Source organism: Phyllobates terribilis, unplaced genomic scaffold, assembly GCF_046119375.1.
Source record: "Phyllobates terribilis strain yellow unplaced genomic scaffold, ASM4611937v1 Scaffold_1__5_contigs__length_1240528914, whole genome shotgun sequence".
Classification (NCBI taxonomy): Eukaryota; Metazoa; Chordata; class Amphibia; order Anura; family Dendrobatidae; genus Phyllobates; species Phyllobates terribilis.
In genome coordinates, this window is record NW_027362761.1 from 236,965,756 (window position 1) to 236,991,939 (window position 26,184).

At 42.5% G+C, this 26,184-nt stretch overlaps 1 protein-coding gene across 1 annotated transcript in view; it reads right to left on the reverse strand.

The window, feature by feature from the left end:
- Positions 1-26,184, reverse strand: part of ACIN1 (apoptotic chromatin condensation inducer 1) — a 122,718-nt gene that overhangs the window by 23,814 nt on the left and 72,720 nt on the right. Inside the window, exons 4-7 of the mRNA XM_073667051.1 lie at positions 16,742-16,830; positions 9,707-14,983; positions 7,231-7,449; positions 6,896-7,008 (exon numbers count right to left, since the gene is read on the reverse strand). Coding sequence (XP_073523152.1) covers positions 6,896-7,008; positions 7,231-7,449; positions 9,707-14,983; positions 16,742-16,830 — 5,698 coding nt within the window. The remainder of the gene's footprint in view (positions 1-6,895; positions 7,009-7,230; positions 7,450-9,706; positions 14,984-16,741; positions 16,831-26,184) is intronic.

Genomic DNA, 26,184 nt, shown 5'->3' on the forward strand with positions numbered 1-26,184 from the left:
ATAATTGACAATTTTATCTTCCTTTTCAAATTATTCTGTAAGACATACAGTGCATATAAAAGGTATAGAAACCAGTTATAATATTAGGTTTTAGTCATGTAAAAAAATCATACCAAGAAGAATAATTTGAGAACTTTTTCCACCTTTTGAATGTCATCTATAATATAATCTATACTATTCAATTGAAAAATAAATCTTTTGAGCGGAAAAATAAAAAACTAAAAATAATATGGTTGCATAATTATGCACACCCTTAAACCAATACTTTGTATCATAAATTTAAAGTGTACTTCAACAATCTTTTGGGTAGGAGCCCATCAGCATGGCACATCACGAACTGGCAATCTTTGCTCATGCTTCCTCGCAGTAGCGCTAAAAGTCTGAGATTGCAAAGGCATCTCTGTGTACAGAGCACCCTTAAGGTCAACACACAGGTTTTCAATTGGATTCAGGTCTCTGCTCTGGTTGGGCCATTCCAAAACGGTGATCTTCTGTTGGTATGCTTAGGCTCATTGTCATGCTGAGATGTAAAATTCATCTTCATTTTTTTTAGCAGTGATCAAGGTTTTGAGGTAAAATTGACTGATATTTGGAACAGTTGATAATTCCCTCCACTTTGACTAAAGACCCAGTTCCAGCAGACGAAAAACAGTCCCAAAGTACAATGCTGCCTTCAACATGCTTCACTGTGGGTATGGTGTTCTTTTGGTGATGCTTAGTGTTGGCTTTGCACCAAACATACCTTTTGCAATTATGGTCAAAAAGGTCAACCTTTGTCTCATCATAACACATTTTCCCACATGCTTTTGGCTGACAATGTATGTTTTGGAAAAATATAGCTGAGCATAGATGTTTTTCTTTGTAAGAAATGGCTTCGATCTTACCACCTTAACCCACAGGCCAGACGTGAGGAATACAGGAGATTGTTGTCACATGCATTACACAACCAGTACTTGCCAGAAACTACTGCAGCTCCTTTAATGTTGCTGCAGGGCTCTTGGCAGCCTCCAAGACCAATTTTCTTCGTGTCTGTTCATGAAATTTTGAGGGACGTCCAGTTCTAGGCAATGTCAGTGTTGAGCCAAATTTAAGCCACTTTGTTATGACAGTCTTCACAATGTTCCATGTATTACCTTGGAAAAAAATTTTGTACCCTTTTCCTGACTGATAAATTTTTAACAATGTGATGATCCCTTTGCTGTAATGTAAGCCGTTTACTGACCATGGTTTTAGTTGTAAAATGCAACTAAGAAAATGTCTGGAAAATTCTACTACATCAGCTAAACTTTATATGGGGTTAACAAAATCACTGTAAATGATGGCAGCGGTGTACGGACTACTGACTACATGAGCTTAAATGTGATTATCCAATTCTGAACACAACCACATCCCCAATTATAAGAAATTATGCAACCACATTATTTTAGTTTTGCTATTTTCCCCATCAAAATAGTGTGTTTCTCAATGGATTTGTACAGGTTATTGGGGACAAAAAAAGTTCTGAAATTATTCTTCTTGGTATGATTTTTTTTACATGTCAAAAATGTGTCATTTTAACAAGGGTATGTAGACCTTTTATATCCACTGTATATTTATTTTCCCCACGTCAGGTACATCTTACATAGTTATGGACATTACAGTAATGCATCAAAACTATACAGTAGCTGGGAACTTCTTTACATGTTATAGCCGTGGTCACCAATCTGTAGCTTGTGAACCCAGTCAGTACAGCTTGCAGTGAGTTCACATGACAATAGCACCTTCCTGATTGGCAAGCAGAGATGAGTAGAGCTCAGCTGGTGCAGCTCAAGCTTGAATATTGCTTTCCACATGGAAAATAGGTGGCACTGGGTGTTTTTGTCATCATAGGAAAGAACACCCCCGCTCACAGCACTGAGAGAAACAGCTGTAAGCATGCCCCGGAACTGACTGACAGCAGGCTCTGCACTGATGCGCTGTAGAGCCAGTAGCCAGTGCTGGGGTGTGCTTACAGCCACCGCTCACAGTGCTGTGAGCAGTGGCTAATTGCTCTGGGCATGCCTGCATGACTAAAAGACGGTCATTCCAGGGAGAAATAAAGTTAATTTCCTCCTGGATGCCACAGTTTTAGTACAATGGCTGGGAACCTCCATATTCCCTTTAAATGTGAATGACAAAAGCTGGTGGTCCTTGTTTCATACAAAACATAAAACAACAATTCATGGCCTCAGTACATAATCACTTACCTTTACTATGAATGGTCTCAATATTTTAAGCAATGCACATGAACAATTGCCAATTTCCTATTGTATAATAATAAAGGCCTCCAAATCTGTTTGCCACAATACATGGCCTACCTGAGAAAGTTAAAAGCCAGATATGTTGCCATACAATTTTGTTGACTATTTTGTTGAATGTTTAAAATAAGTTGTATTTGTCACTAGTTAATCTCTTGCTCGTGTGTATCGATACAGACTTTTTATAGATTCAAAACCACAAATTTACATGGCATCCAACTAGTGGGAAAGTAGAAAAGAGGTTTCTAAATATTGCCATAAAAATTTGTTAAATAGTCATAGCCTACATGAGCTTAGCTGATGCTCTAAAAATGGTTGTACAGAGTATAAACGTTAATATATAGGAGTAACTTAAAGGATTTGTCCAGGCTTGGGACAAAAGTCTGTAGTCACTATGTGACTGCAGACTGCTGAATCGTGACAGTGTGCGGTGTGATTCCCTGTGTGAGCGGGTGGTCGTGAGATTGCACATGTTATTTGCATAGTAGCAGTCATGTGCCGACTAAACGAGCACGGCTTTTCTCCATGGAAATGAACAGAGGGAAGAAGAATATGTCTAGTTATTTACCCACATTTTTGGAAAGATGCCATCAATTTTGGCCGACCCATTTTGGGGGGGTCTTGTGTGAAATTGTGTTTAATTTGCCTTTTTTCCCTGTTTTTTTTTTGTGTTGTTCCAGTTCACACAAAGGAAATAAACGTGTATAACTGAAATAATTTTCTGGGAGAAAGACTTTCAAGGGTGCCAACACTTTCGGCCATGACTGTACATATCACATACATGTGGGCATGGGTAACAGCAGTCAGTCCTCCAGCAATCATTACGTTATATTCTAATCTATTGATAGGGGATGACTTTTATATACTTGGTACAAGCACTTTAAAAGTAAACAGAAGATCACTTTGCTCGAGTGGCCTATGTAATACACCACACAGTGCTGTTTTTATTTTCCTCTTTCTATATCAGGGGTGGGGAACCTCAGGCCCGCAGGCCATTTACAGCCCTTGATGAGCCTTTATCCGGTCCCTGGGCAGATTCCCGGGGACCGCAGTACTTGGGCTGGCAGCTGTATTTTGATGGCCGCTGGCCCATTAATTTCTTCTTGCTCTGTGAGCACACGCACGCAGTGTTCACTACTGAGCGCTAAAGCGTGTGCAATGAAAGATTATGTCCTGACACCAGCGCCAGCGTCAGGACGTATATTGTGTGCGGAGTTAGCGTGCAATCTGTACAGCCCCCGAAGGATGCCAAATGGCCCTTGGCAGAAAAAAGGTTTCCCACCCCGGGAACACTCAAATGAAAAAAGAAAAAAAAAAAAAAAAGAAAGAAGAGGAGGATAGGCGCCACAATAATCAAAACATATATAAAGGGGCACTGAAAACAAATATATATAATAGAAAAAAAAAAGAGGTGCATTAATTGAGTCTGTGCACACCTGAAGTATCAGAAATAACAAAAGTAATTATTTCAAATATATAGCGATGCAAATATATGATGTGGGTTTATTTCTGGCGTTTTTAAAATGGTTTTAAATCTATTAGTTAGGGGGAGACCCACTGCAGCCCACCTATATAGTAATGGAGGCTATCCATCTACTGATAAATGTTACAATATCACCAATCACTTAAGAGTTTAAAAATGTACGCACCGTGAATGTGGATAAGGATTCAAAAGGAAAACAATACACATGATAACTAACAGATACTTAAAGGGGTTGTCCCATGAACAAAGTTAATTTTAAATCAATAGATCTTGGAATAATAATAAATTTCTACAATTGGATGTATTTAAATAAAATGTTCCTGTGCTGAGATAATCTTATAAATGTGCCCCTGCTGTGTACTGTGTAATGACTGTGTCTGACCGTACAGGAACATGATCTGATCATACCACAGCTCCTGGGCAGGGGAGTAATCAAAAGAGTAAACAGATATTACTGCAGGGGATCGCAAAGGATTCATTCTTTGAGGTAAAACATTTTTTAAAAACAGGCACGGAAATGCTTTATCTCTCAGAAAGAATCAGCTGTGATCCCCTGCTGTAATGTCTGCATTCTCTCTTTTGCTTCCTCCCCTCCTTCCCAGGAGATGTGGTATGATCAGAACATATCCCTGTACGATCAGACACAGTCATTACACAGTACACAGCAGGGGCACATATATAAGATTATCTCAGCACAGGGACATTTTTTTAAACACATCCAATTGTGGAACGTATTATTTAAAGATCTATTAATTAAAATGTTGATTAAGATGAACTTTGTTTGTGGGAAAAACCCTTAAAAGTGCAGATGGAGGAGATCAGAGGGCTGCCAGGGTAGAAGATCCCAAGCATTGTGCTGCCACCAAGTGCAGCTTTGTCAGGGGTAAATGGTTTTTAATGCATCTGTATCGCTATATAGTATAAATAATTTTACTTTCGTTATTTTTGATAATTTGAGTGTGCACAGACTCCATTTAATGCGGCTCTTTTCTTTTTTCATTGAAGGAAACGCTTGATAGACTTAGCATTGTCGTACATGCAAAATAAAGGTGTTTGTTTTTTTTTCTTTAAGTCATGATCCTTATAAAAACATCCACACAGGTTTGTTTAAACTAGTGAAAAAAATATTGGTTAAAAACAGTTCCCACTGGAGAGTTGATAAATGGTATAGTGTCTGGGTTTACCAGTTGTTGAAACAGGAGACTCCGCATCCGTCCCCCGCCTCACAGCTCAGCTTACTAAGAGTTTGGATAGAACAACTGTTGGGCATGGAGATAAGCGCAAAGCTTATTCTCTACAGGGCATATAGCTGCGATCATCCATTTTTGTGAATGTATGCTCCCTTTATGTGCAGCAGGATTATTGCAGTGGTTTATACTACCATGTGGAGTGGACTTATCTGGAGTACATAAGTGTTTGTGTGGTTTAATAGTAACATTTCTATTGAATGCTGCAGAGATGCAATCAATAGTCATTTAAGAGTAGATTGTAAATTGTAGATAATATTTGTTGTGAAGAGTGGGGTCATTCTAAGTATTGAATGAAAAACTCCAGCACTAACTAGTTTAGATGTGCATTAAAAAGAGTAACCATCATTTTAGTTTTTATTGCATAAACCAATTATACATGTCAAGATAAGAAAAAGTGTAATATATGGTCAAAGAAATCAGCTTTTCTCCTCCTGGACTGATCATTTTCAAAAATGTCAATTCTAGGATATAATATGTAGACAGAATGTTACATTACTGAGATAGGAGATGACAGTTGGTGCTCATAAGATTCTATATAGAGGGGAGGAGGAGCTAGAAGCAGAGGTCCTGCCTCCTCTTCTCCCCTCCCCTCTATATAGAATCTTACCAATAGCAGCTGTCATCTCCTATCTCAGTAATGTAATAATCTGTCTTCACTGAATACATATTTTACCTGGGAATTGTGAATAAGATCAGTCCAGGAGGAGAGAGAAGCAAATTTCTCTGATAAGATGCATTATAAAGTTTCTCATTCTCACTTGTACTATTGATTTATAAAATAATTAAAAAGCTGGTTAATCTTTAAAGGGAAACTAACATGTCAGTTTTAGCGTGTAAACTTCTCCCATGCTTTTTGCATTAAAATCTGTGCTGTAATCTTTTGTAAAAATCACTTTATATACTTATATCTTACTTGCGTTTAGTCATAGGGGTGTTACTTTCCTTATTCAGTCTGGCTTGTCCTGCCCACTCCATTTGAATTGCGCCGACGTCACATGAATAGAGTTGCTGTGGTCTTGCCGATGCCGTGATCCACGCTTGTTCAATGCATATTGAACGGCCGTGCGTCGCCGCGATGATTGGCTTCAGCGCGAGCGCAGTTACTAGTGGCTCTCATGCATGCGCGGGAGCCGATCATCACTACACACGCGCGGCCGTTCAATATGCATTGCACAAGAGTGGGTCACAGCATCAGCGTGACTACAGCAAGCCTATTCATGTGACGCCGGCGCACACTGGGGGCAATTCAAATTGAGTGGGCGGGACACGCCGGATTGAATAAGGAAAGGAACACCCCTATGACTAAATGAGCAAGATATAAGTACATAGTGATTTTTACAAACGATTACAGCACCGATTTTAATGCAAAAAGCATGTTAGTGATGCATATTGCATCACTAACAACAACCTGGGGCACTTTACACGCTGTAACTGACATAACAGGTTCCCTTTAACTATTTATTGTAGCCAGAGTTACTAACGAAGGCAGTAATCCCACCCATAATGTAACGAAGGCCAGTTTAACAATATTATGGCTGCAACACCTGGATCCCAGCAGTTCTGCTGAAATAAACCTTGATCACCACAGGTTCAAGTGGTGAGATTAAGTTTGGGATCATTAATATGAAGCAGGGCCCAAGTATTGAAGCAACAATAAAATCAGGCCATATTACAGTTGTGCAACACAGAAATCAGGCACAGGATATAGCTTTATAAAGTACACTGCTAAATATCTCAGCAATAGGAGTAGAAGGCATGTTTCCTAATAAGACAGGCCCTCAGACTTGTGTGCAGGCTTTTAGCTCGATATCAATAAATAATGGTTTATGTTAGCATCATGCTGTGGATGGCAACAGATCCTTCATGCTGATCACTTTCACACTTACACATTGTGGTCTCTGGGGCTTTGATCCTCTTCCACCTCCAGCTCCCTAGGGACAGGACTTTTTTGGCCCTGATCCTCAGACTGTGGCTCTAATCTTAGTCTCTTACTTGGTTCCTGACAGCAAAAAGAAGAAAAGGGGAAGACATAGGAATAAGAGTAGAGCGTGAGAAATGAATGTAAAGGGTATTCGAGACATACAGACTAAAAATAGTTTTTAGGTGGGAAAAGAGAAACAAAGGCAGCAGGTCATTATTCTAAGACAGCAGTCAGTAATTACAGTCAAGTGATTATATTTTAATAATACAAAGAAGCAGTGTGGTAATGCATCGCACTCACTTGTTCTTCTGTCTCATATGTTGCATGCGACCTACGACGTTCTCCATGAGTTGGATGGCAAGGACTGTGCCCTTGATTAAAAGTGTTTCTCTGGAGCTGCACTGTGGTTTGTGGAGGAGGAGAGGTAATTGGCAGTGGTTGTGAAGTTTCCAAAGGCAAGACTTCAGAAGACATGATGACAGGGCATTCTGTCTCAGATTTCTCACTACACAATTGATCCTTGAAGAAAGAAATAACAGTAAATACAAAAAGGTGTCTGTATGTATACAAAAGAAGTGTTTTGACACATGAAAAACAATTATTGTCAAATATTTAAAGAGAACCTACATCAGAGGTCTTACCATTTTTGAGGAGTAATACGCAATTTGCACAACTAGTAATACATTGCCATACGTAATGTTAAGAGCTCACCATTTATGCAGGTAAACATTACTAAATCTTACATCAAGGATTCCATGTACAAAATGTAGAGTTGTGGTATGTCTAAACTCATCACACCCTCTCAAGCAACAGTGACAGCCAATTATTGGCCTTACTGGTCATGTGTATATTCTGCACTACAAAAACTGAATTTTCCACTTTCCAAAGAACAGGATACAGTTCTGTGCTAGAATCAAAATTCAAGGACTTACCAAACAAACATACAGCAGCAAAGCCAGGACCACCTATTCCACAACAGCCAAAGTATTGACACCCACCAGGCTCAAGCTAACCCCAGACAGGAAAACAGCACTTGCCAGCAACAAGTTTAACCCTAGCTAGCACGCCAGCACCAAGACCAACTCTAGTCAGAAAACCAGCACCCATCAGAGCAAGGCTAACCTTAGCCAATACACCAACACCCATCATGCTAACCTGAGCCAAGACACCAGCGCAGAAAACAGCATCCGCCAGCAACACGACTAACTCTAGCAAGGACACTAGAACTCGCCACGCTAACCTAAGCTAGGACACCAGCACCGTCACATTATCTCCAGCCAGGACAACAGCACCAACTTGCGTCAGGTTAATCCCTTCAGGGCAGGTATAGTTTCCATAAATCTGGAAGGATGACACCACACCGCAAGCTTTAAGGGGTTGTTCACAACTGGACAACCCCAGCTTAGTCAGTTAAGGACCCAAATAAAATAAAATAGTGCCGATCCAGCGATGTCATGGTGGTGAAATTACTTGTTGTGTCACTTGCAAGCAGGATGTTCACTCTGATGAAATCGTAAAGACTTCTGAGAGTGGTAGCTCATTGGCTGCACATGACAACAATGTCACTTCACCACAAAAAAACAGCGGTGCTGAAATCATTGGAACTGCATTAGTGCAGAAGGAGAGTGTACATGGATTTTATTCTATATGGAGTCCTGAATTAATTAAGTTGGGGTAGTCCAGCTGTGGACAACCCCTTTTAGTAAGGAATGTGCAGCGCTCACCTATAGTATACTGCACTGTATAGACACTGACATTACAGCACTGTCTACATTTACCACATAACCAAGCCACCACATCATTACAAGCCTACACCCACTTACATGTGAATAACCTCTCCTATATTGCAAAAAGCAGTAAAACCAGCAGGTCCCAGACACTGGCTCTTGCACATTACACAAAGCAGTCACACATCAAGTCTTCTAGGCCAGATGATAGGAGGCGTTTTCCAAACTTAAAGGTGTATTCTCAAGTTAGAATAATTTCCCTATCCATGGGATGGAGGCTAACTATCCAATTGCTGGGGTTCTGAACACTGGGACCCACACCAAATCTGAGAACTGGGGCCCTGAAGAAGCATATGTAGGTCGATCATGTGCACAGCAGCTTCATACATTCTTAATGAGACGGCTGGAGATCGCTGAATGCTGAGCTTGGCTAGTCTTCAGCACTCTTCTTAATGAAAGGACCGGCAGTGCGCATGATCGACCTTCGCTCCATTCACACGGGGATTATCAGAGCCCTGTTTCTTGGGATCAGTAGATGTCTTAGCCACCGGACCCCCAGCAATTGAGAACTTATCCCCTATCTTATGGATGGAGGATTACTTTCAAACTTGAGAATACACCTTTAAGATAGCACTATCAAAAATCAAAATTGACTGGGGTCCGCCAGCATGTAGATGTAAACACTGAACAGAGTGGAACAGCACACCTCCATTCACTGTGTAGTGGTCGTTCCCAGGTACTGCAGATCAGCTCCTTTTCACTTCAATAGTTGCGGAGCTGCAGTCCATGAGAATGACCAATAAACAGCCGATTTGTAAGGATGGCAGGTGTTGGAAAACCACCAATCACATGACCTATCATTAAGTTACGTTATCAATATAATAAGACTCTTAAAGGCATTGTCTTATTTTTCAAAGCACTAAAAAGATGACCAAGGATGTATATTGATCAGTCAGTATCTGGATTTATGACCGATCAGGTCTAATAACAGTAGGATCCCCAAGCTCAATCCATTTTCTATGATCAAATTCAATCAAACACAACCTCACCTTATCACTGTGAGGTGATGAAGACCTTGAGGATGGTGACTTCTGCCCCTGCCTTTCTGGTGATGAGGACTTAGAACGGGAACTACATCTGGAATGGGATGAGCTCTCTGAAGAAGAACGTGATGAGCGAGATGAGGAAGATGACGATGATGATGATGATGATGATGAAGAGGAGGCAGAAGATGAAGAAGAGGAGGAGGACGAAGAGGTCCTACTTCGTCGGAATTCTACCACAGGAGCCTCATGTACATCTTCCACTTCTCCATGAGTATCTCCTGTTTTATCGTACTGATCTTTAATGGGCAACAATTCATCTGTATGTTGTATAAGTAATGCCTCACTATCTGGTTTGGTGGTTTCATCTTCCTTTTCTGATTCAGTTTTTTCAGATACATCAGTAACTTCATTACTCTCAGAGTTTCCAGTCTCAGGGGATCTTATCTGGTCTAGCGCAATTGCAGATTCCACTAGGAACTCTTCTTTGGGGTGTTTTAATCTTGATGATGCTTCTGAGACAATTTGTACCTCACCCTCAGTTTGTGAACTCTCATTTTCATCTTTTGCAGAGTGAATATAAGACTTGTCAACCTCATTTAGTGTAGGTGAGGGCGACTGGATTTTTCCCAGTTCATGTACATTATGTTCAGGTAGTTCTACAGAAATGATTTGTTCTGAAATTTCTTCATGATCTCCAAAAGTGAATGCTTTCTTCAGTTTATGCTCTTCCAGCACAATGTCTTGAATATTCCCTACTCCCAGCTTTTCTTGTGCAATCATTTCAACCACCTCCTTTGCCATTTTCACATCACACTGCGGAGTATTGCTGTCAATGACTGAAGGCTGGAGCCCAGCTTCTTCCAGGGCTACGCTGGCAGTCTCTGAAGGCTGGAGCCCAGCTTCTTCCAGGGCTACGCTGGCAGTCTCTGAAGGCTGGAGCCCAGCTTCTACCCGAGCCACGCTGGCAGTCTCTGAAGGCTGGAGCCCAGCTTCTTCCAGGGCCACGCTGGCAGTCTCTGAAGGCTGGAGCCCAGCTTCTTCCAGGGCCACGCTGGCAGTCTCTGAAGGCTGGAGCCCAGCTTCTTCCAGGGCCACGCTGGCAGTCTCTGAAGGCTGGAGCCCAGCTTCTTCCAGGGCCACGCTGGCAGTCTCTGAAGGCTGGAGCCCAGCTTCTTCCAGGGCCACGCTGGCAGTCTCTGAAGGCTGGAGCCCAGCTTCTTCCAGGGCCACGCTGGCAGTCTCTGAAGGCTGGAGCCCAGCTTCTTCCAGGGCCACGCTGGCAGTCTCTGAAGGCTGGAGCCCAGCTTCTTCCAGGGCCACGCTGGCAGTCTCTGAAGGCTGGAGCCCAGCTTCTTCCAGGGCCACGCTGGCAGTCTCTGAAGGCTGGAGCCCAGCTTCTTCCAGGGCCACGCTGGCAGTCTCTGAAGGCTGGAGCCCAGCTTCTTCCAGGGCCACGCTGGCAGTCTCTGAAGGCTGGAGCCCAGCTTCTTCCAGGGCCACGCTGGCAGTCTCTGAAGGCTGGAGCCCAGCTTCTTCCAGGGCCACGCTGGCAGTCTCTGAAGGCTGGAGCCCAGCTTCTTCCAGGGCCACGCTGGCAGTCTCTGAAGGCTGGAGCCCAGCTTCTTCCAGGGCCACGTTGGCAGTCTCTGAAGGCTGGAGCCCAGCTTCTTCCAGGGCCACGCTGGCAGTCTCTGAAGGCTGGAGCCCAGCTTCTTCCAGGGCCACGCTGGCAGTCTCTGAAGGCTGGAGCCCAGCTTCTTCCAGGGCCACGCTGGCAGTCTCTGAAGGCTGGAGCCCAGCTTCTTCCAGGGCCACGCTGGCAGTCTCTGAAGGCTGGAGCCCAGCTTCTTCCAGGGCCACGCTGGCAGTCTCTGAAGGCTGGAGCCCAGCTTCTTCCAGGGCCACGCTGGCAGTCTCTGAAGGCTGGAGCCCAGCTTCTTCCAGGGCCACGCTGGCAGTCTCTGAAGGCTGGAGCCCAGCTTCTTCCAGGGCCACGCTGGCAGTCTCTGAAGGCTGGAGCCCAGCTTCTTCCAGGGCCACGCTGGCAGTCTCTGAAGGCTGGAGCCCAGCTTCTTCCAGGGCCACGCTGGCAGTCTCTGAAGGCTGGAGCCCAGCTTCTTCCAGGGCCACGCTGGCAGTCTCTGAAGGCTGGAGCCCAGCTTCTTCCAGGGCCACGCTGGCAGTCTCTGAAGGCTGGAGCCCAGCTTCTTCCAGGGCCACGCTGGCAGTCTCTGAAGGCTGGAACCCAGCTTCTTCCAGGGCCACGCTGGCAGTCTCTGAAGGCTGGAGCCCAGCTTCTTCCAGAGCCACGCTGGCAGTCTCTGAAGGCTGGAGCCCAGCTTCTTCCAGGGCCACGCTGGCAGTCTCTGAAGGCTGGAGCCCAGCTTCTTCCAGAGCCACGCTCTCACTACCTGAAGGCTGGAGCTCCGCTTCTTCAAGAACAACACTGGCACTCTCTGAAGGCTGGAACCCAGCTTCTTCTAGAACCACACTGGCAGTCACTGAAGGCTGGATCTTAATTTCTTTTGGGCCCTCACTGGTAGTCATTGAAGGGTGGATCCCAGCATCTTGAGGGGCCACGCTGGCACTCTCTGAAGGCTGGGGCCCAGCTTCTTCCAGAGCCACACTGGCACTACCTGAAGGCTGGAGCTCCGCTTCTTCAAGAACAACACTGGCACTCTCTGAAGGCTGGAACCCAGCTTCTTCCAGAACCACACTGGCACTCTCTGAAGGCTGGATCTCAATTTCTTTTGGGTCCTCACTGGTAGTCATTAAAGGGTGGATCCCAGCATCTTGAGGGGCCACGCTGGCAGTCTCTGAAGGCTGGGGCCCAGCTTCTTCCAGAGCCATACTGGCTGCCCCTGAAGGTTGGATCACAGCTTCATCCAGAACCACACTAGCAGCCCCTGAAGGTTGGATCACAGCTTCATCCAGAACCACACTAGCAGCCCCTGAAGGTTGGATCACAGCTTCATCCAGAGCCACACTAGCAATCTCTGAAGGTTGGATTACAGCTTTTTCTGAATCCATACTAGCAGTTTCAGAAGGATGGACCCCAGCCTCTTCTGGATCCACACTAGCAATCTCTAAAGGTTGGTGGTCACCAGTTTCTTCAGGATACACACCATTATCTTCATCTTCTTTTGATTTTTCTTCTTGATTAAGGTCTTCAGTACTCTTTGCGGTAGTGCCTTCTGTTTCAGCTGTAGCTGTTACAAGTTCATCTACAATATTATGTTGCATAACAGGTGTCAAAAAGCTGTTATTTTCTCTATCTGAAAGAATCAATGAATCCTTATCAGCCATATTATCTTTAGGGACTTGTAATATGTCATATTCATGAGAAATGGTATTGCTGACTGTTTTTTCTTGTTCTGACTGCTGAAATAACTCCGATGCAGAATTGGGATATTCTGCAGAATATGAAGAGAATACTGGAATGCCAGAAAAAGTTGGAGCTGCTTCAGCTCCGGTCAATATTTCAGCAACTGCCTGGTTGGTTTCCAGTTTCATATCCTCTGGTGTTAATTCATTAGTGGCGCTTTCAAAATTTACAGAAACCATTGTAGTTTCATCTATAGTTAAGGATTTTTGTTCATCTGGCAATATGGGCAATGGAGACATTGAAGTAGTTCCTGTGTGTTCAGAAGTTTCATCTAAAATCATAGGACAATCTTCTGACACCATTTCCACTTTATTAACTATTTTTGATACTGTATATGGCTTACATGGAGCCTCCTCTTGGGTGTCTGCCCCAGTTTCAGGAACAATAGCTTCTGCAGGTACCACCTCTGCAAAGTCTTGTACTTCTGTGCTATTTTCAGTTTTTTCCAAACTTATTTCAGCAATAAATGGTCCCTTTTCTAAATTAATTTCAGGGGGTTTCTTTAGCAAAGAAGTTTCTACAGAGCTTGAACTTGTAATATTTAGGGAGGTCTCTTCCACTTCTGATGGACCAGAGTAACATACATTTTCAGTTACTGAATTGTCTGATAAAATGCTGGCGATTTCCTTTGCTTCGGTCTCTAAAACAGGTGCTAAAGGATCATCTAATTGTGGTTTATCAACAATCTGTTCCGGTTTTATTGCCATTTCGGTTTTATGAATTTTGTCAGATTGCTCCTTAGGTCTTACCTCAGTCTGCTTACTTTCACATACTTTTACATTTTCTTGCTCAACCAGTGGCTTATTGAATATCACTGATGTTTGTTCTTTCTCATGAAGATCAACTGCCTGTATAGTTTTTACTTTTTCCGGTTGGTCCGGATGCACACTTGAAGTTCTCATTCTTAACCGTCTTGTCTTAGGTAAGCTAGCAGGAGTACAAGCCGAAGAAAGGTCTGATTTTTGATAATCATTTGGACTAGTAACAATTGCATCTGATTTCAAAGACTTTGACTTAACACTTGATCTTACGACGTCAGGAGAGCTTGACAAAGACTGGCCTTCTTTTTCACCAGAAAAAGATTCAATGTCTTGTTTTTCTAAGATGGACATCGCCTGAACACCCCTTGATGAGGACTTCTCTACTATTTGAAGACTTTGTGTACAAACAGATGTTGTCCCTTCGGATTTTGAGCGAACTGCAGGTTTCATCAAAACTAGAGATGACCTGACTTTTGCATCTTTTGCAGTAGAAGTGCCTGTTATTATGGAGGCACTCTTCGTGACTTCACATATTTCTGAAACCTGTTGTAGGATTTCTGTTTTTTTTGTTTTTTCATCTTCCCATTTACTGGGTGCAGTCTGTTGTATAACACTAGTTGACACAGGTGTCTGTTGTATGGCTGCATCTGCACTAGTCTCAATTGGTTCTCTAATCTGGCGTCTCCATTTCTGTGGTGATCTATGGCTCTTTGGGCTCTCTTTGATGAGCTTCCTCGGAGAGTACGCTTTCTCAGACAATAGTGACTCTTGCTTCTCAGAAATATGTTGTTGAATACCTTCAAGAGATAGCATTGGGGGAACACGTTCTTCTGAAGTCTCCTCTCCTCCAAAAGTTGCTGCTTTAGTTTCTAACAACTCAGGGGGAGAAGGTGATCGTTTCAGTTTTGGTGACTTTTTGTGCTGAACAGTTGTCCTCGAAGATCTTCTTCTTTTGGGAGTTTCTTCCTCATCTTTTTCAACTGCTAGCTCCTTTTCTTCTTCCACTTCTTCCTCTTCTTCAGCCCCCTCTTCTACTTCTTCTCTTGTGGCAGATTTACGTGCACGTGTTGATGACCTGCGTGATTCTTGTTCTTGAGCTGGCTGCGTAAACACACTTGGCTTCGGAACTTTGGCCTGAAAAATAAAGACAGAAAACTAGGTTGACAATAGTTTTTCCAGTTTGTTTTTTATTTTTTTTAGAGGGGAGGGGGTTAAAGAAAAAAAACAAACCCAAAAAGTGACAAAATTAGAATGTTTCTTAAATCTACAATAGCCCATTAGCAAATCAGTAAAAAGCAATGTTCACATCACATTTTACCTTGAATTTAGTGGTTCAGCTGAGGCTTACGTCCAAACCCCCGCAAAAAGGGATTCCGACATATGTGCTGAAAAGCAGGGCAGTGGAGTTGTGGAGTCTGAGCCGGTATAAAATGGACCAACTCCGACTCCTAAAATATAAAATAAATTGGGTACAGTAGTTCAATGCAGTTTGTAGGGAATATTTTTTTCATAAAAATTTGGGAAAGTTATGAAATGTCTGTCCTATTCCTGATCTAAGGGTCTAGACTTTTAGCGGAGATAAATTTACTGTAGCACAGATTCATCACTTAAACATGAGCCATGTATGAGGGAGTCGGAGTCGGTGTCATGGAAATTGAGGAGTCGGAGGTTTGGCTTACCGACTCCACAGCCCTGCTGAAAAGGTCATTAATTACAATGATGCAGACAGGGTCACAGTGTGCTCTGTTGGACATCATCTTTGTCCGCATAAGCCTATTGGAGGTGGGCACCCAGATGTAGCAAACAACGTATTGCCACCAGCCTGAACTAGTCATATACGGCTGATCATGATGTCCGACAGAACACACTGACTCCGTCTGAATCATTCTAGTCAGTGGCACAGTTAGTGCATATGCCTGAATCCCGTATTGCGAGGGTCTGAACATAGGCCCAGGCGGAGCCACTGAACACAAGGATAAAACGTGATGTGAACATTGCCTTACAAGGATGTAGATTTTACCACTAGACTGGGCTCAAAATTTAGGGAGATTCTCTTTTCTGGGAAATCCCAGCTGTGTTGGGGGGTCGGGAATTCATTACTGTATCTGACTGGCAAAAAACGTGTATTCAGGGTGAACAAACCAATTCACCCGTTTTATTGATTCACTGCTCCATTAAATACAGCGACCCAATGTGCTGCAAATCAGCAAACCACTAATCAGGCAAATGATTTCCTTCACCTCCAACTAGGAGCTTGAACTTTAAAGCTACACAGTATTATTGTATGTCAGCCATGTAATAAAATATCTGTGCATCATGCAGCTTGATTAAGAAAGGGAGATACAGTTGCTCCTAAAAAGCGTTAATCTGAAAAATAATGACCAGGTTGCAGCTAAAAGGTTAATCCACTGCAAACTGATATCACAACTTGCAAAAGGATGAGACTACTATGGGGCATAGCTGCTACTAAAGGATTACGTTGAAACTTTCACTGCGTACAGGCCCCCCACAACAGACACACTGAGGAGAAATTGTGACAGGTTCTAGCCTCATCTGCCTACTGCCCCATAATACACAGGGATAAATCTAAAATTGCTTCTTATAGCACTACATCCAACATGAGCACAGATCTCCCATGTAACATGCTGTTCCAGTTCAGAGGCAGAAAGTCTCACACAGTTGTCAAGAAGATAGTGTGGCAATAGGGAGCCCAACTTCAGCCTCCCCATCAAGAGAGGCAGCACATAAAAAATTTGTAAAAAAAATTCTTCTTATATATATTTCAGAAATCGTTATTTTGTTCTCTCACTCCAAAAAGCACCTTCTGGGAAACTAGGTCTTTAGATCTTCTTTAAAAGTACTGAGTGGAAGGTATAAAACAGTAGAAGTTACCTGTTTAACTCGAGATGACCTCCTTCCCCGCTTCTTGGGAAACTCTCCTTCAGATTCTTCTGGGTCATCCAAAACAGAATGAGTTTTTTCTGTAAAAAATAAATAAATATTTAAAAAGTGAACCTGATAGCGGATTTATGCTGCCTGAACTACAGGCAGCATGAATCAGACACTGGCTTTGTCATTTCAGCCATGTATGTTTTAGTCTTAAATGCTGAGGGGTTTTAGAAAAAAACCCAAAAAAAAACCACATGTAGTTAAAAGCCAGCAGGGGACCATGAAGCTAAGGTGACAAGTCCAAGAGACCGGTCTGTCTCGTTTTTCCCCCTTGAATGACAGAGCCAGTGTTCAATTCATACTGTTTTTAGTTCGTAATCGCATGGTTACATGTCATTTTACCATCCAGTGAATACTGTAAAGCAAAAAACAAGGACAGAATTGCGCAGCTGTATATTGAACTGTGGGGAAGGGCACGGTGTAACATCCCTGGCGGCGTGCTGGCATGGCTTACCACCTCCCACCATGCAAGACCACCATCTTACCTATCAGTACAGGTTGCACACTTTGCTCCAGTACCTGCTGTGTCTCTTGTCTGATTGCTTAGGGTGGCGGCGCGGTTACTGCCTGATTCTTATAGTTACTGTGTGCACAGTCCTAATGCGTCCCCAGCCTATTGCTGTGAGTCACTGGATACTTAAACCCCCTCCACACAGTAGGAGGTGCCTGAGCAATACTTTCTTTCAGTGTGTTCTGTGCAACAGAGTTGCCAGGTCCTGTCCTGTATCTTGTCCGTTTCCGCCACCCTGGGGGCTGAGTTCCCAGGCTCGTTCCTGTATCTTGTTCCTGGTTCAGTTCCTGTCTGAACAGTGTCCTAGCCCGTTACTTGTTTGTCTCTTTGTCCGTATCTTCCCTTTTCCTGCAGTGTCTGAACCTGCACCTAACTCAACTCGTCTCTGTACTTGTTTGTGAATTTAGTGTCCACTCGCTACTTCATTGTAAGTACCTTGTGTGTATTTGTTCTGCTAGTCTACCGCACCTGCGGGTTTTCCTCTGCTCTGCTAGTCTACCGCACCTGCGGGTTTTCCTCTGCTCTGCTAGTCTACCGCACCTGCGGGTTTTCCTCTGCTCTGCTAGTCTACCGCACCTGCGGGTTTTCCTCTGCTCTGCTAGTCTACCGCACCTGCGGGTTTTCCTCTGCTCTGCTAGTCTACCGCACCTGCGGGTTTTCCTCTGCTCTGCTAGTCTACCGCACCTGCGGGTTTTTTCTCTGCTCTGCTAGTCTACCGCACCTGCGGGTTTTCCTCTGCTCTGCTAGTCTACCGCACCTGCGGGTTTTCCTCTGCTCTGCTAGTCTACCGCACCTGCGGGTTTTCCTCTGCTCTGCTAGTCTACCGCACCTGCGGGTTTTCCTCTGCTCTGCTAGTCTACCGCACCTGCGGGTTTTCCTCTGCTCTGCTAGTCTACCGCACCTGCGGGTTTTCCTCTGCTCTGCTAGTCTACCGCACCTGCGGGTTTTCCTCTGCTCTGCTAGTCTACCGCACCTGCAGCTCTGTTCCTGTATCCCAGTCTGTACTGGTCCCTAACCTGCCTGCGTTCCTACCTGCCAGTACCCACCTGTCTGCACACCAGCCGTGCCTGCCAGTACCCACCTGTCAGTATGCCAGCCTAACCTGCCTGTTCCTGCATTCCCCTGTGTGGGTCAACAGCTGTGACCGGGGTCTGACCTGGAGTAGCACCTGGTCCCTCTGCTCGGTTCCTCCCTGGTTCACGGAGTCGACTGAGCCGCTGTGCGACCTTTGTCAGACCGAGCTGATACTTAGTCACGCCCCTCCAGGCACTCCTCAGTTCATGGTCCAGTGGGATCATTAACCACGCTCACGCCAGTCACTCCGGGCGTGTGTGCCACAGGCAGCAACGCTAGAATTGGCAAGGCCATCACTATCAGACGAAAAAGTCCTTTTAATCTGAAGATATTTATTTACTTTATAAATACAGCATGTGAAATATGTATTGAACACGTCAACAATTTTCTAAGCAAATCTATTTCTAAAAGGTGCTATTCACATGAAATTCTCACCAGATGTCGGTAACAACCCATCCAATCTACACAGGCAAAGAAATCAAACCATAGATGTCCATAAATTATGTGTAAGAATGAGAAATGACACAGGAAAAAAGTATTGAACATGCTTACTGAAATGTAATTAATACTTCGAACAAAAGCCTCTGTTGATGACAGCTTCAAGATGACTCCTGTATGGAGAAACTATTCGCATGCATTGCTCAGGTGTGATTTTGGCCCATTCGTTCACACAAACATTATTCAAATCTTGAAGATTCTACGGACTCATATGAACTCTGAGCTTTAGTTCCTTCTATAAATTTTCTATTGGATTCAGGTCAAGTGACTGACCGTGCCTATTCTAGCGGCTTTATTTTCTCTCTCTGAAACCAATTGAGAGTTTCATTGGCTGTGTGTTTGGGATTCGTTGTCTTGCTGAAATGTCCATCCTAGTTTCATCTTCATCATCCTGGTAGATGGCAGGTTTTTAATCACAAATTTCTTGGTACATTTGTCCATTCATCCTTCCTTCAATTACACGAAGTTTGCCAGTGCCGTATGCTGAAAAACAGCCCCATACCAGGATGTTCCCACCTCCAAACTTCACTGTTGGTATGGTGTTTCTGGGGTGATGCACAGGGCCTTTTGGTCTTCAAACATGGTGTGTTATGTCATCCAAAAGAGTTCAAGTTTGGTCTCATCTGACCAGAATATAGTCTCCCAGTATCTCACAGGCTTGCCTAAATGATCTTGAGAAAACTGTAAAATGTGCTTGAACATGCTTTTTGTTCAGCAATGGAGTCTTGCATGGAGAGCGTGCATACAGGATATGGAGGTTGAGTGCATTACTTATAGTTTTCTTTGAAACAATTGTACCTGCTGATACCAGGTCTTTCTGTAACTCTCCACAGGTGGTCCTTGGCACTTGGACAGCTCTTCTGATAATTATTTTCACTCCGCTGTCTGAAATCTTGCGAGGAGCAACTGGTCATGCCCAATTTAATGGTGTAAGGATGTTCTTTCCACTTCGGGATTATGGCTCTAATAGTGCTCACTGTAACCTTCAGAAGTTTAGAAATTCTTTTGTAACCAATGCCTTTAGTATGTATTGCAACAATAAGGTTGCTAAAGTGTAGAGACAGCTCACTGGTTTTACCCATCATGAAATGTTTCATGTGTGGCATAGAAAAGGAATTCAGCTACATGGAATAAAATGGATTCTTTTATTAGTGAATGAATTCAGATCTGTGTGGATTGGATGGATTGTTAAACATCTGGTGAGAATTTCATGTCAATAGCACCTTTAGAAATATATTTACTTAGAAAATTGGTGACGTGTTCCATAATTATTTCACCAGCTGTATACGGTATACATTTTAACCAGTTTAAGACCAGGCCATTGATCCTTATTTCTGACCAAGAACATTTTCAGGTTTATTCATACATGTGTTTTAAAAATGTATATATATTTTTTCTCATTCAGCTATTCAAATAATTTTTGCATCCTTTTATTTGTGATACCTGGGGCCAAATTTATGTTAATTTCTTTTTTTTTTTTTTTTTAGATCAGTGGGAAAATGAATACTTGTCTGTTTCTCACTTTCTATTTTTTTTTTTTATGACCACAAAAGGACCAATGAAATAAATCAACCCCTTAACCACTTCGCGCCAGAGCCTGTTTTTGCCTTCGTGACCAGGCCAATTTTTTCAATTCTGACCACTGTCACTTTATGAAGTAATTACTCAGGAACGCTTCAACGGATTCCCCTGATTCTGAGATTGTTTTTTCGGGACATATTGTACTTCATGATAGTGGTAAAATTTCTTCGATATCACTTGCGTTTATTTGTGAAAAAAAAAAATCGGAAATTTGTCGAAAATTTAGCAATTTTCAAACTTTGAATTTTCATGCCCTTAAATCAGAGATATGTCACACAAAATAGTTAATAAATAACATTTCCCACATGTGTACTTTACATCAGCACAATTTTGGAACCAAAATTTTTTCTCATTTTTCCAACAAAATTTACAAAAACATTTTTTTTTAGGGACCACATCTTATTTGAAGTGACTGAGGGGCCTTTATGACAGAAAATACCCAAAAGTGACACCATTCTAAAAACTGTACCCCTCAAGGTGCTCAAAACCACATTCAATAAGTTTATTAACCCTTCAGGTGTTTCACGGGAATTTTTGGAATGTGGAAGAAAACAATGAACATTTAACTTTTTTTCACAAAAATGTTACTTTAGACCCAATTTTTTTTATTTTCACAAGGGTAACAGGAAAAAATGGAATACACAATTTGTAGTGCAATTTCTCATTAGCGTGCTGATACCCCATATGTGAGGGAAAACCACTGTTTGGGCGCACTGCAGGGTTTGGAAGGGAAGGAGCGCCATTAGACTTTTCGAATTTAAAATTTGTTTGAATAATTAGACGCCATGTTACGTTTGGAGAGCTCCTGATGTGCCTAAACAGTGGAAACCCCCGACAAGTGACACCATTTTGGAAACTAGACCTCTTAGGGAACTTATCTAGATGTGTGGTGAGCACCTTGAACCCCCAGGTGCTTCACAGAAGTTTATAATATTGAGCAGTAAAAATAAAATTTTCACATTTTTCCCACAAAAACATTTTTCATCCCTTAATTTTGCATTATCATAAGGGTAATAGGAGAAATTGCACCATGAAATTTGTTGTGCAATTTCTCCTGAGTACGCGGATACCCCATATGTGGGGGAAAACCACTGCTTTGGTGTACGGCAGGGTTCGGAAGAGAAAGGAGCGCTATGTTGGCTGGGATAGGTTGCAGACACCATGTCACTTTTGAAGAGTCGCTGATATGTCGAAACAGCAGAAACCCCCACAAGTGACCCCATTTTGTAAACTACACCTCTCAAGGAATTCATCTAGGGAAGTAGTGAGTATTTTTTAATTTTTTAATTTATACCATTGGGCAGTGAAGAAAACAGAATTGTATTTTTACCACAAAAAAATGTTTTACCCTCAGATTTTACATTTTCACACAGGGCAATGGGTAAAAATTGTGCCGAAATGTGTCACACAATTTCTTCTAAAAGTGTCAATACCCCATATGTGGCTGTATCGTACCGCTCAGCCATACGGCGAGATCTGGGAGGGACGGAACGCTATTTGACAATTGGAGAACAAATTATTGTAGACTAGGCATTTGGGAGCACAAAATTTTCTGAATTTCTTTTGGGGGGCAAGGGCCATTTCGCTTTTCCAGAGCCTTTCTGCTACCAGTAACTTGGAAGTCCCTTATAATTTTAACAGATGACAGACCTGAGTGGGGACTAGCTTTTTTTGAGGACTGAGTTGAAGCTTTTATTGGGAACATTTTACGTAACATTTATCCGGCGCTCGAGGCTGAGCACTTACATTGGGGTTTCCATCTAAATTTCCAAGTGATGTAATTCAGATGAAACCCCTGCAGGATCCATTCGCTATAATGAGGCAGCAGAGTTACTCTGGACTCCGTCTAGCCTCTGTTTAGCGGTGTCCTTTATTCAGAAGTGCACAAAACTGTGGCCAACCGCACTTTAAAAGCACGCCTACAAAAACTGACACCGTGGGATCACAGGCCAGATGGCATCCACAGTGGCCTATTTCTGCCTCATTACAGGGAATATTCCGTCATGGGTTCTGTCTGAATCACGTATTTCAGAGATTTACACGGAAACTCTGGTGTAAGTGCTCAGAGCAGAGCGCAGGATAAATTTGAGCAGAGCCTTACTGCGATCTTTGGGAGACATAATAAACAAATCAGTAGCAGGTGAAGAATTGGTTTTATTTATTTTTTACGTTGTTCATCGTGTGGTATAAGTGATGAGATTACTTTATTCTTTGGGTTGGTGCGATTACAGAGATACCAGATTTATATCGGGTTTTTATGACTGACAGCTGTCACACACTAAGAGACGCTTTTTTTTTGCAAAATCTAGTTTTTGCATTGCCATATTTTAAGAGCTATAATATTTCCATATTTCGGCCCACAGTCATGTGAGGGCTTGTTTTTTGCGGGACGAGTAGACATTTTTATTGGTACCATTTTTGGGTACGTGACATTTTTTGATTGCTTTCTATTCCGTTTTTTGGGAGGTAAAATTAACAAAAACCAACAATTCAGGAATTGTTTTTTTGAGGTTTTTTTTTATGCCGTTCTGCGTGTGGTAAAAGTGATAAGGCAGAGTTATTCTTTGGGTCAGTACGTTTACAGCGATACTACACTTACTGTATATTTTTCTATGCTTTGGCGCTTTTACACAATAAAAATTTTATAGAAAAAATTTTTTTTTTGCATCGCTTTATTCTGAGAGCTATAACTTTTTTATTTTTCGGCTGATGGAGCTGTATGGCAGCTTTTTTTTTGCGGAACAAGATGACGTTTTCAGCGGTATCATTTTTATTTCTATTTAGCTTTTTGATCGCATTTTTTTTCCACTTTTTGTTTGGCGATATGATGAAAAAGCATAGTTTTTTGCTCTGTTTTTATTTATTTTTTTTTACGGTGTGCACAGAAGGAGTTAATTAGTGTGACAGTTTTATAGATCGGGTTGTTTTGGACGCGGCGATACCAAATGTGTACTTTTTTTGTTTTTGCATAAATATACGGATTTATTGGTTTAATATTTTATTTATTTTTATTTATTTTGTGATTTTTTTTTTAACAGTTTGAAAACATTTTTTAGACTTTTCTTTATACATTTTTACTTAGTCCTGTATGGGACATTAATTTTCATTTTTCTAATCACTGTTCTCATGCAATGCAATAGACATGTATTGCATTGCATGAGAAGTTTGCTGACAGTTTTTTTTTGCGGGACGAGTTGTACTTTTGAACGACATTACAGTTTTTACCATATTGTGTACTGGAAAACGGGGAAAAAATTCCAAGTGCGGTGAAATTGCAAAAAAAGTGCAATACCACAGGTGTTTTTTTTTTTTACCATGTTCACTTAATGCTAAAACTGACCTGCCATTCTTCTTCTCCAGGTCATTACGAGTTCGTAGATACCATACATGTATAGGTTCTTTTTTATTTAAGTGGCGAAAAAAAAAAACGCCATTTTCTGAGACCAGTAGTGTCTCCATTTTTTGGGATATGGGGCCAGGTGAGGCCGAGCTGATGTTTTTATTGATATCATTTTGGGGTAGATCGATGTTTTGATCGCCCGTTATTGCATTTTATTGCAAATGTTGAGGCGACCAAAAATAATTCTGTAGTTTAGAATTTTTTTCTCGTTACGGTTTTTTTTTTATTATTTTATTTTGAAGGGGGTGAAAGGGGGGTGATTTAAACATTTATATATATTTTTTAAATATTAAAAAAATTAAGTTTTTACACTTTTTGCTTGCTTCTATAGTCTTCATAGGAGACTAGAAGCAGCAACTGTCCGATCGCCTCTGCTACATAGAGGTGGTGAGCAGATCACCTCTACACCGCGTGCAGAATTATTAGGCAAATGAGTATTTTGATCACATGATACTTTTTATACATGTTGTCCTACTCCAAGCTGCATAGGCTTGAGAGTCAACTACCAATTAAGTAAATCTGGTGATGTGCATCTCTGTAATGAGGAGGGGTGTTGACTAATGACATCAACACCCTATATAAGGTGTGCTTAATTATTAGGCAATTTCCTTTCCTTTGGCAAAATGGGTCAGAAGAGAGATTTGACGGGCTCTGAAAAGTCCAAAATTGTGAGATGCCTTGCAGAGGGATGCAGCAGTCCTGAAATTTCCAAACTTTTGAAGTGTGATCACCGAACAATCAAGCGTTTCATGGCAAATAGCCAACAGGGTCTCAAGAAGCGTGTTGGCCAAAAAAGGCGCAAAATAACTGTCCATGAATTGAGGAAAATCAGGCGTGAAGCTGCCAAGATGCCATTCGCCACCAGTTTTGCCATATTTCAGAGCTGCAACGTTACTGGAGTATCAAAAAGCACAAGGTGTGCGATACTCAGGGACATGGCCAAGGTAAGGAAGGCTGCAAAACGACCACCTTTGAACAAGAAACATAAGATAAAACGTCAAGAATGGGCCAAGAAATATCTTAAGACTGATTTTTCAAAGGTTTTATGCACTGATGAAATGAGAGTGACTCTTGATGGGCCAGATGGATGGGCCAGAGGCTGGATCAGTAAAGGGCAGAGAGCTCCACTCCGACTCAGATGCCAGCAAGGTGGAGGTGGGGTACGGGTATGGGCTGGTATCAACAAAGATGAATTTGTGGGACCTTTTTGGGTTGAGGATGGAGTGAAGCTCAACTCCCAGACCTACTGCCAGTTTCTGGAAGACAACTTCTTCAAGCAGTGGTACAGGAAGAAGTCGGTATCGTTCAAGAAAAACATGATTTTCATGCAGAACAATGCTCCATCACATACATCCAACTACTCCACAGCGTGGCTGGCCAGTAAAGGTCTAAAAAGAAAAAATAATGATATGGCCCCCTTGTTCACCTGATCTGAACCCCATAGAGAACCTGTGGTCCATCATAAAATGTGAGATCTACAGGGAGGGAAAACAGTACACCTCTCGGAATAGTGTCTGGGAGGCTGTGGTGGCTGCTGCACGCAATGTTGATCGAAAACAGATCAAGCAACTGACAGAACCTATGGGTGGAAGGCTGTTGAGTGTCATCATAAAGAAAGGTGGCTATATTGATCACTATTTTTTTGGCTTTTGTTTTTGCATGTCAGAAATGTTTATTTCTAAATTTTGTGCACTGATATTGGTTTACCTGGTGAAAATAAACAAGCGAGATGGGATTATATTTGGTTTTTACTAAGTTGCCTAATAATTCTGCACAGTAATAGTTACCTGCACAAACAGATATCCTCCTAAGATAGCCAAATCTAAAAAAAAAAACCCCACTCCAACTTCCAAAAATATTAAGCTTGGATATTTATGAGTCTTTTGGGTTGATTGAGAACATAGTTGATCAATAATAAAAATAATCCTCTAAAATACAAGTTGCCTAATAATTCTGCACACAGTGTATGTAGCAAAAATGCTCCTGTGCGATAAGCACCGACCACTAGGTGGCGCTCATAGCGATCATTACATGACAACCACTGGGGTCTGCTGCAGACCCAGGGTTGACATGTTCACCCATCAGTGACCCGCGATCACGTGAAGGGGTCACTGATGGGCGGGGTAAGCGACGCGCTTCCGGAGTGGCGCTGTTAAATGCCGCTGTCAGAGATGGACAGCGGCACTTAACTGGTTAACAGCCACGGGGGATCGCGATTCCACCCGCGGCTGTTGCGGGCACATGTCAGCTGTAATAATCAGCTGACATGTGCTCGGTTCAGTGCGGACTCAGCGCCGGAGCCCTCACTGAACCGGGGGTGAT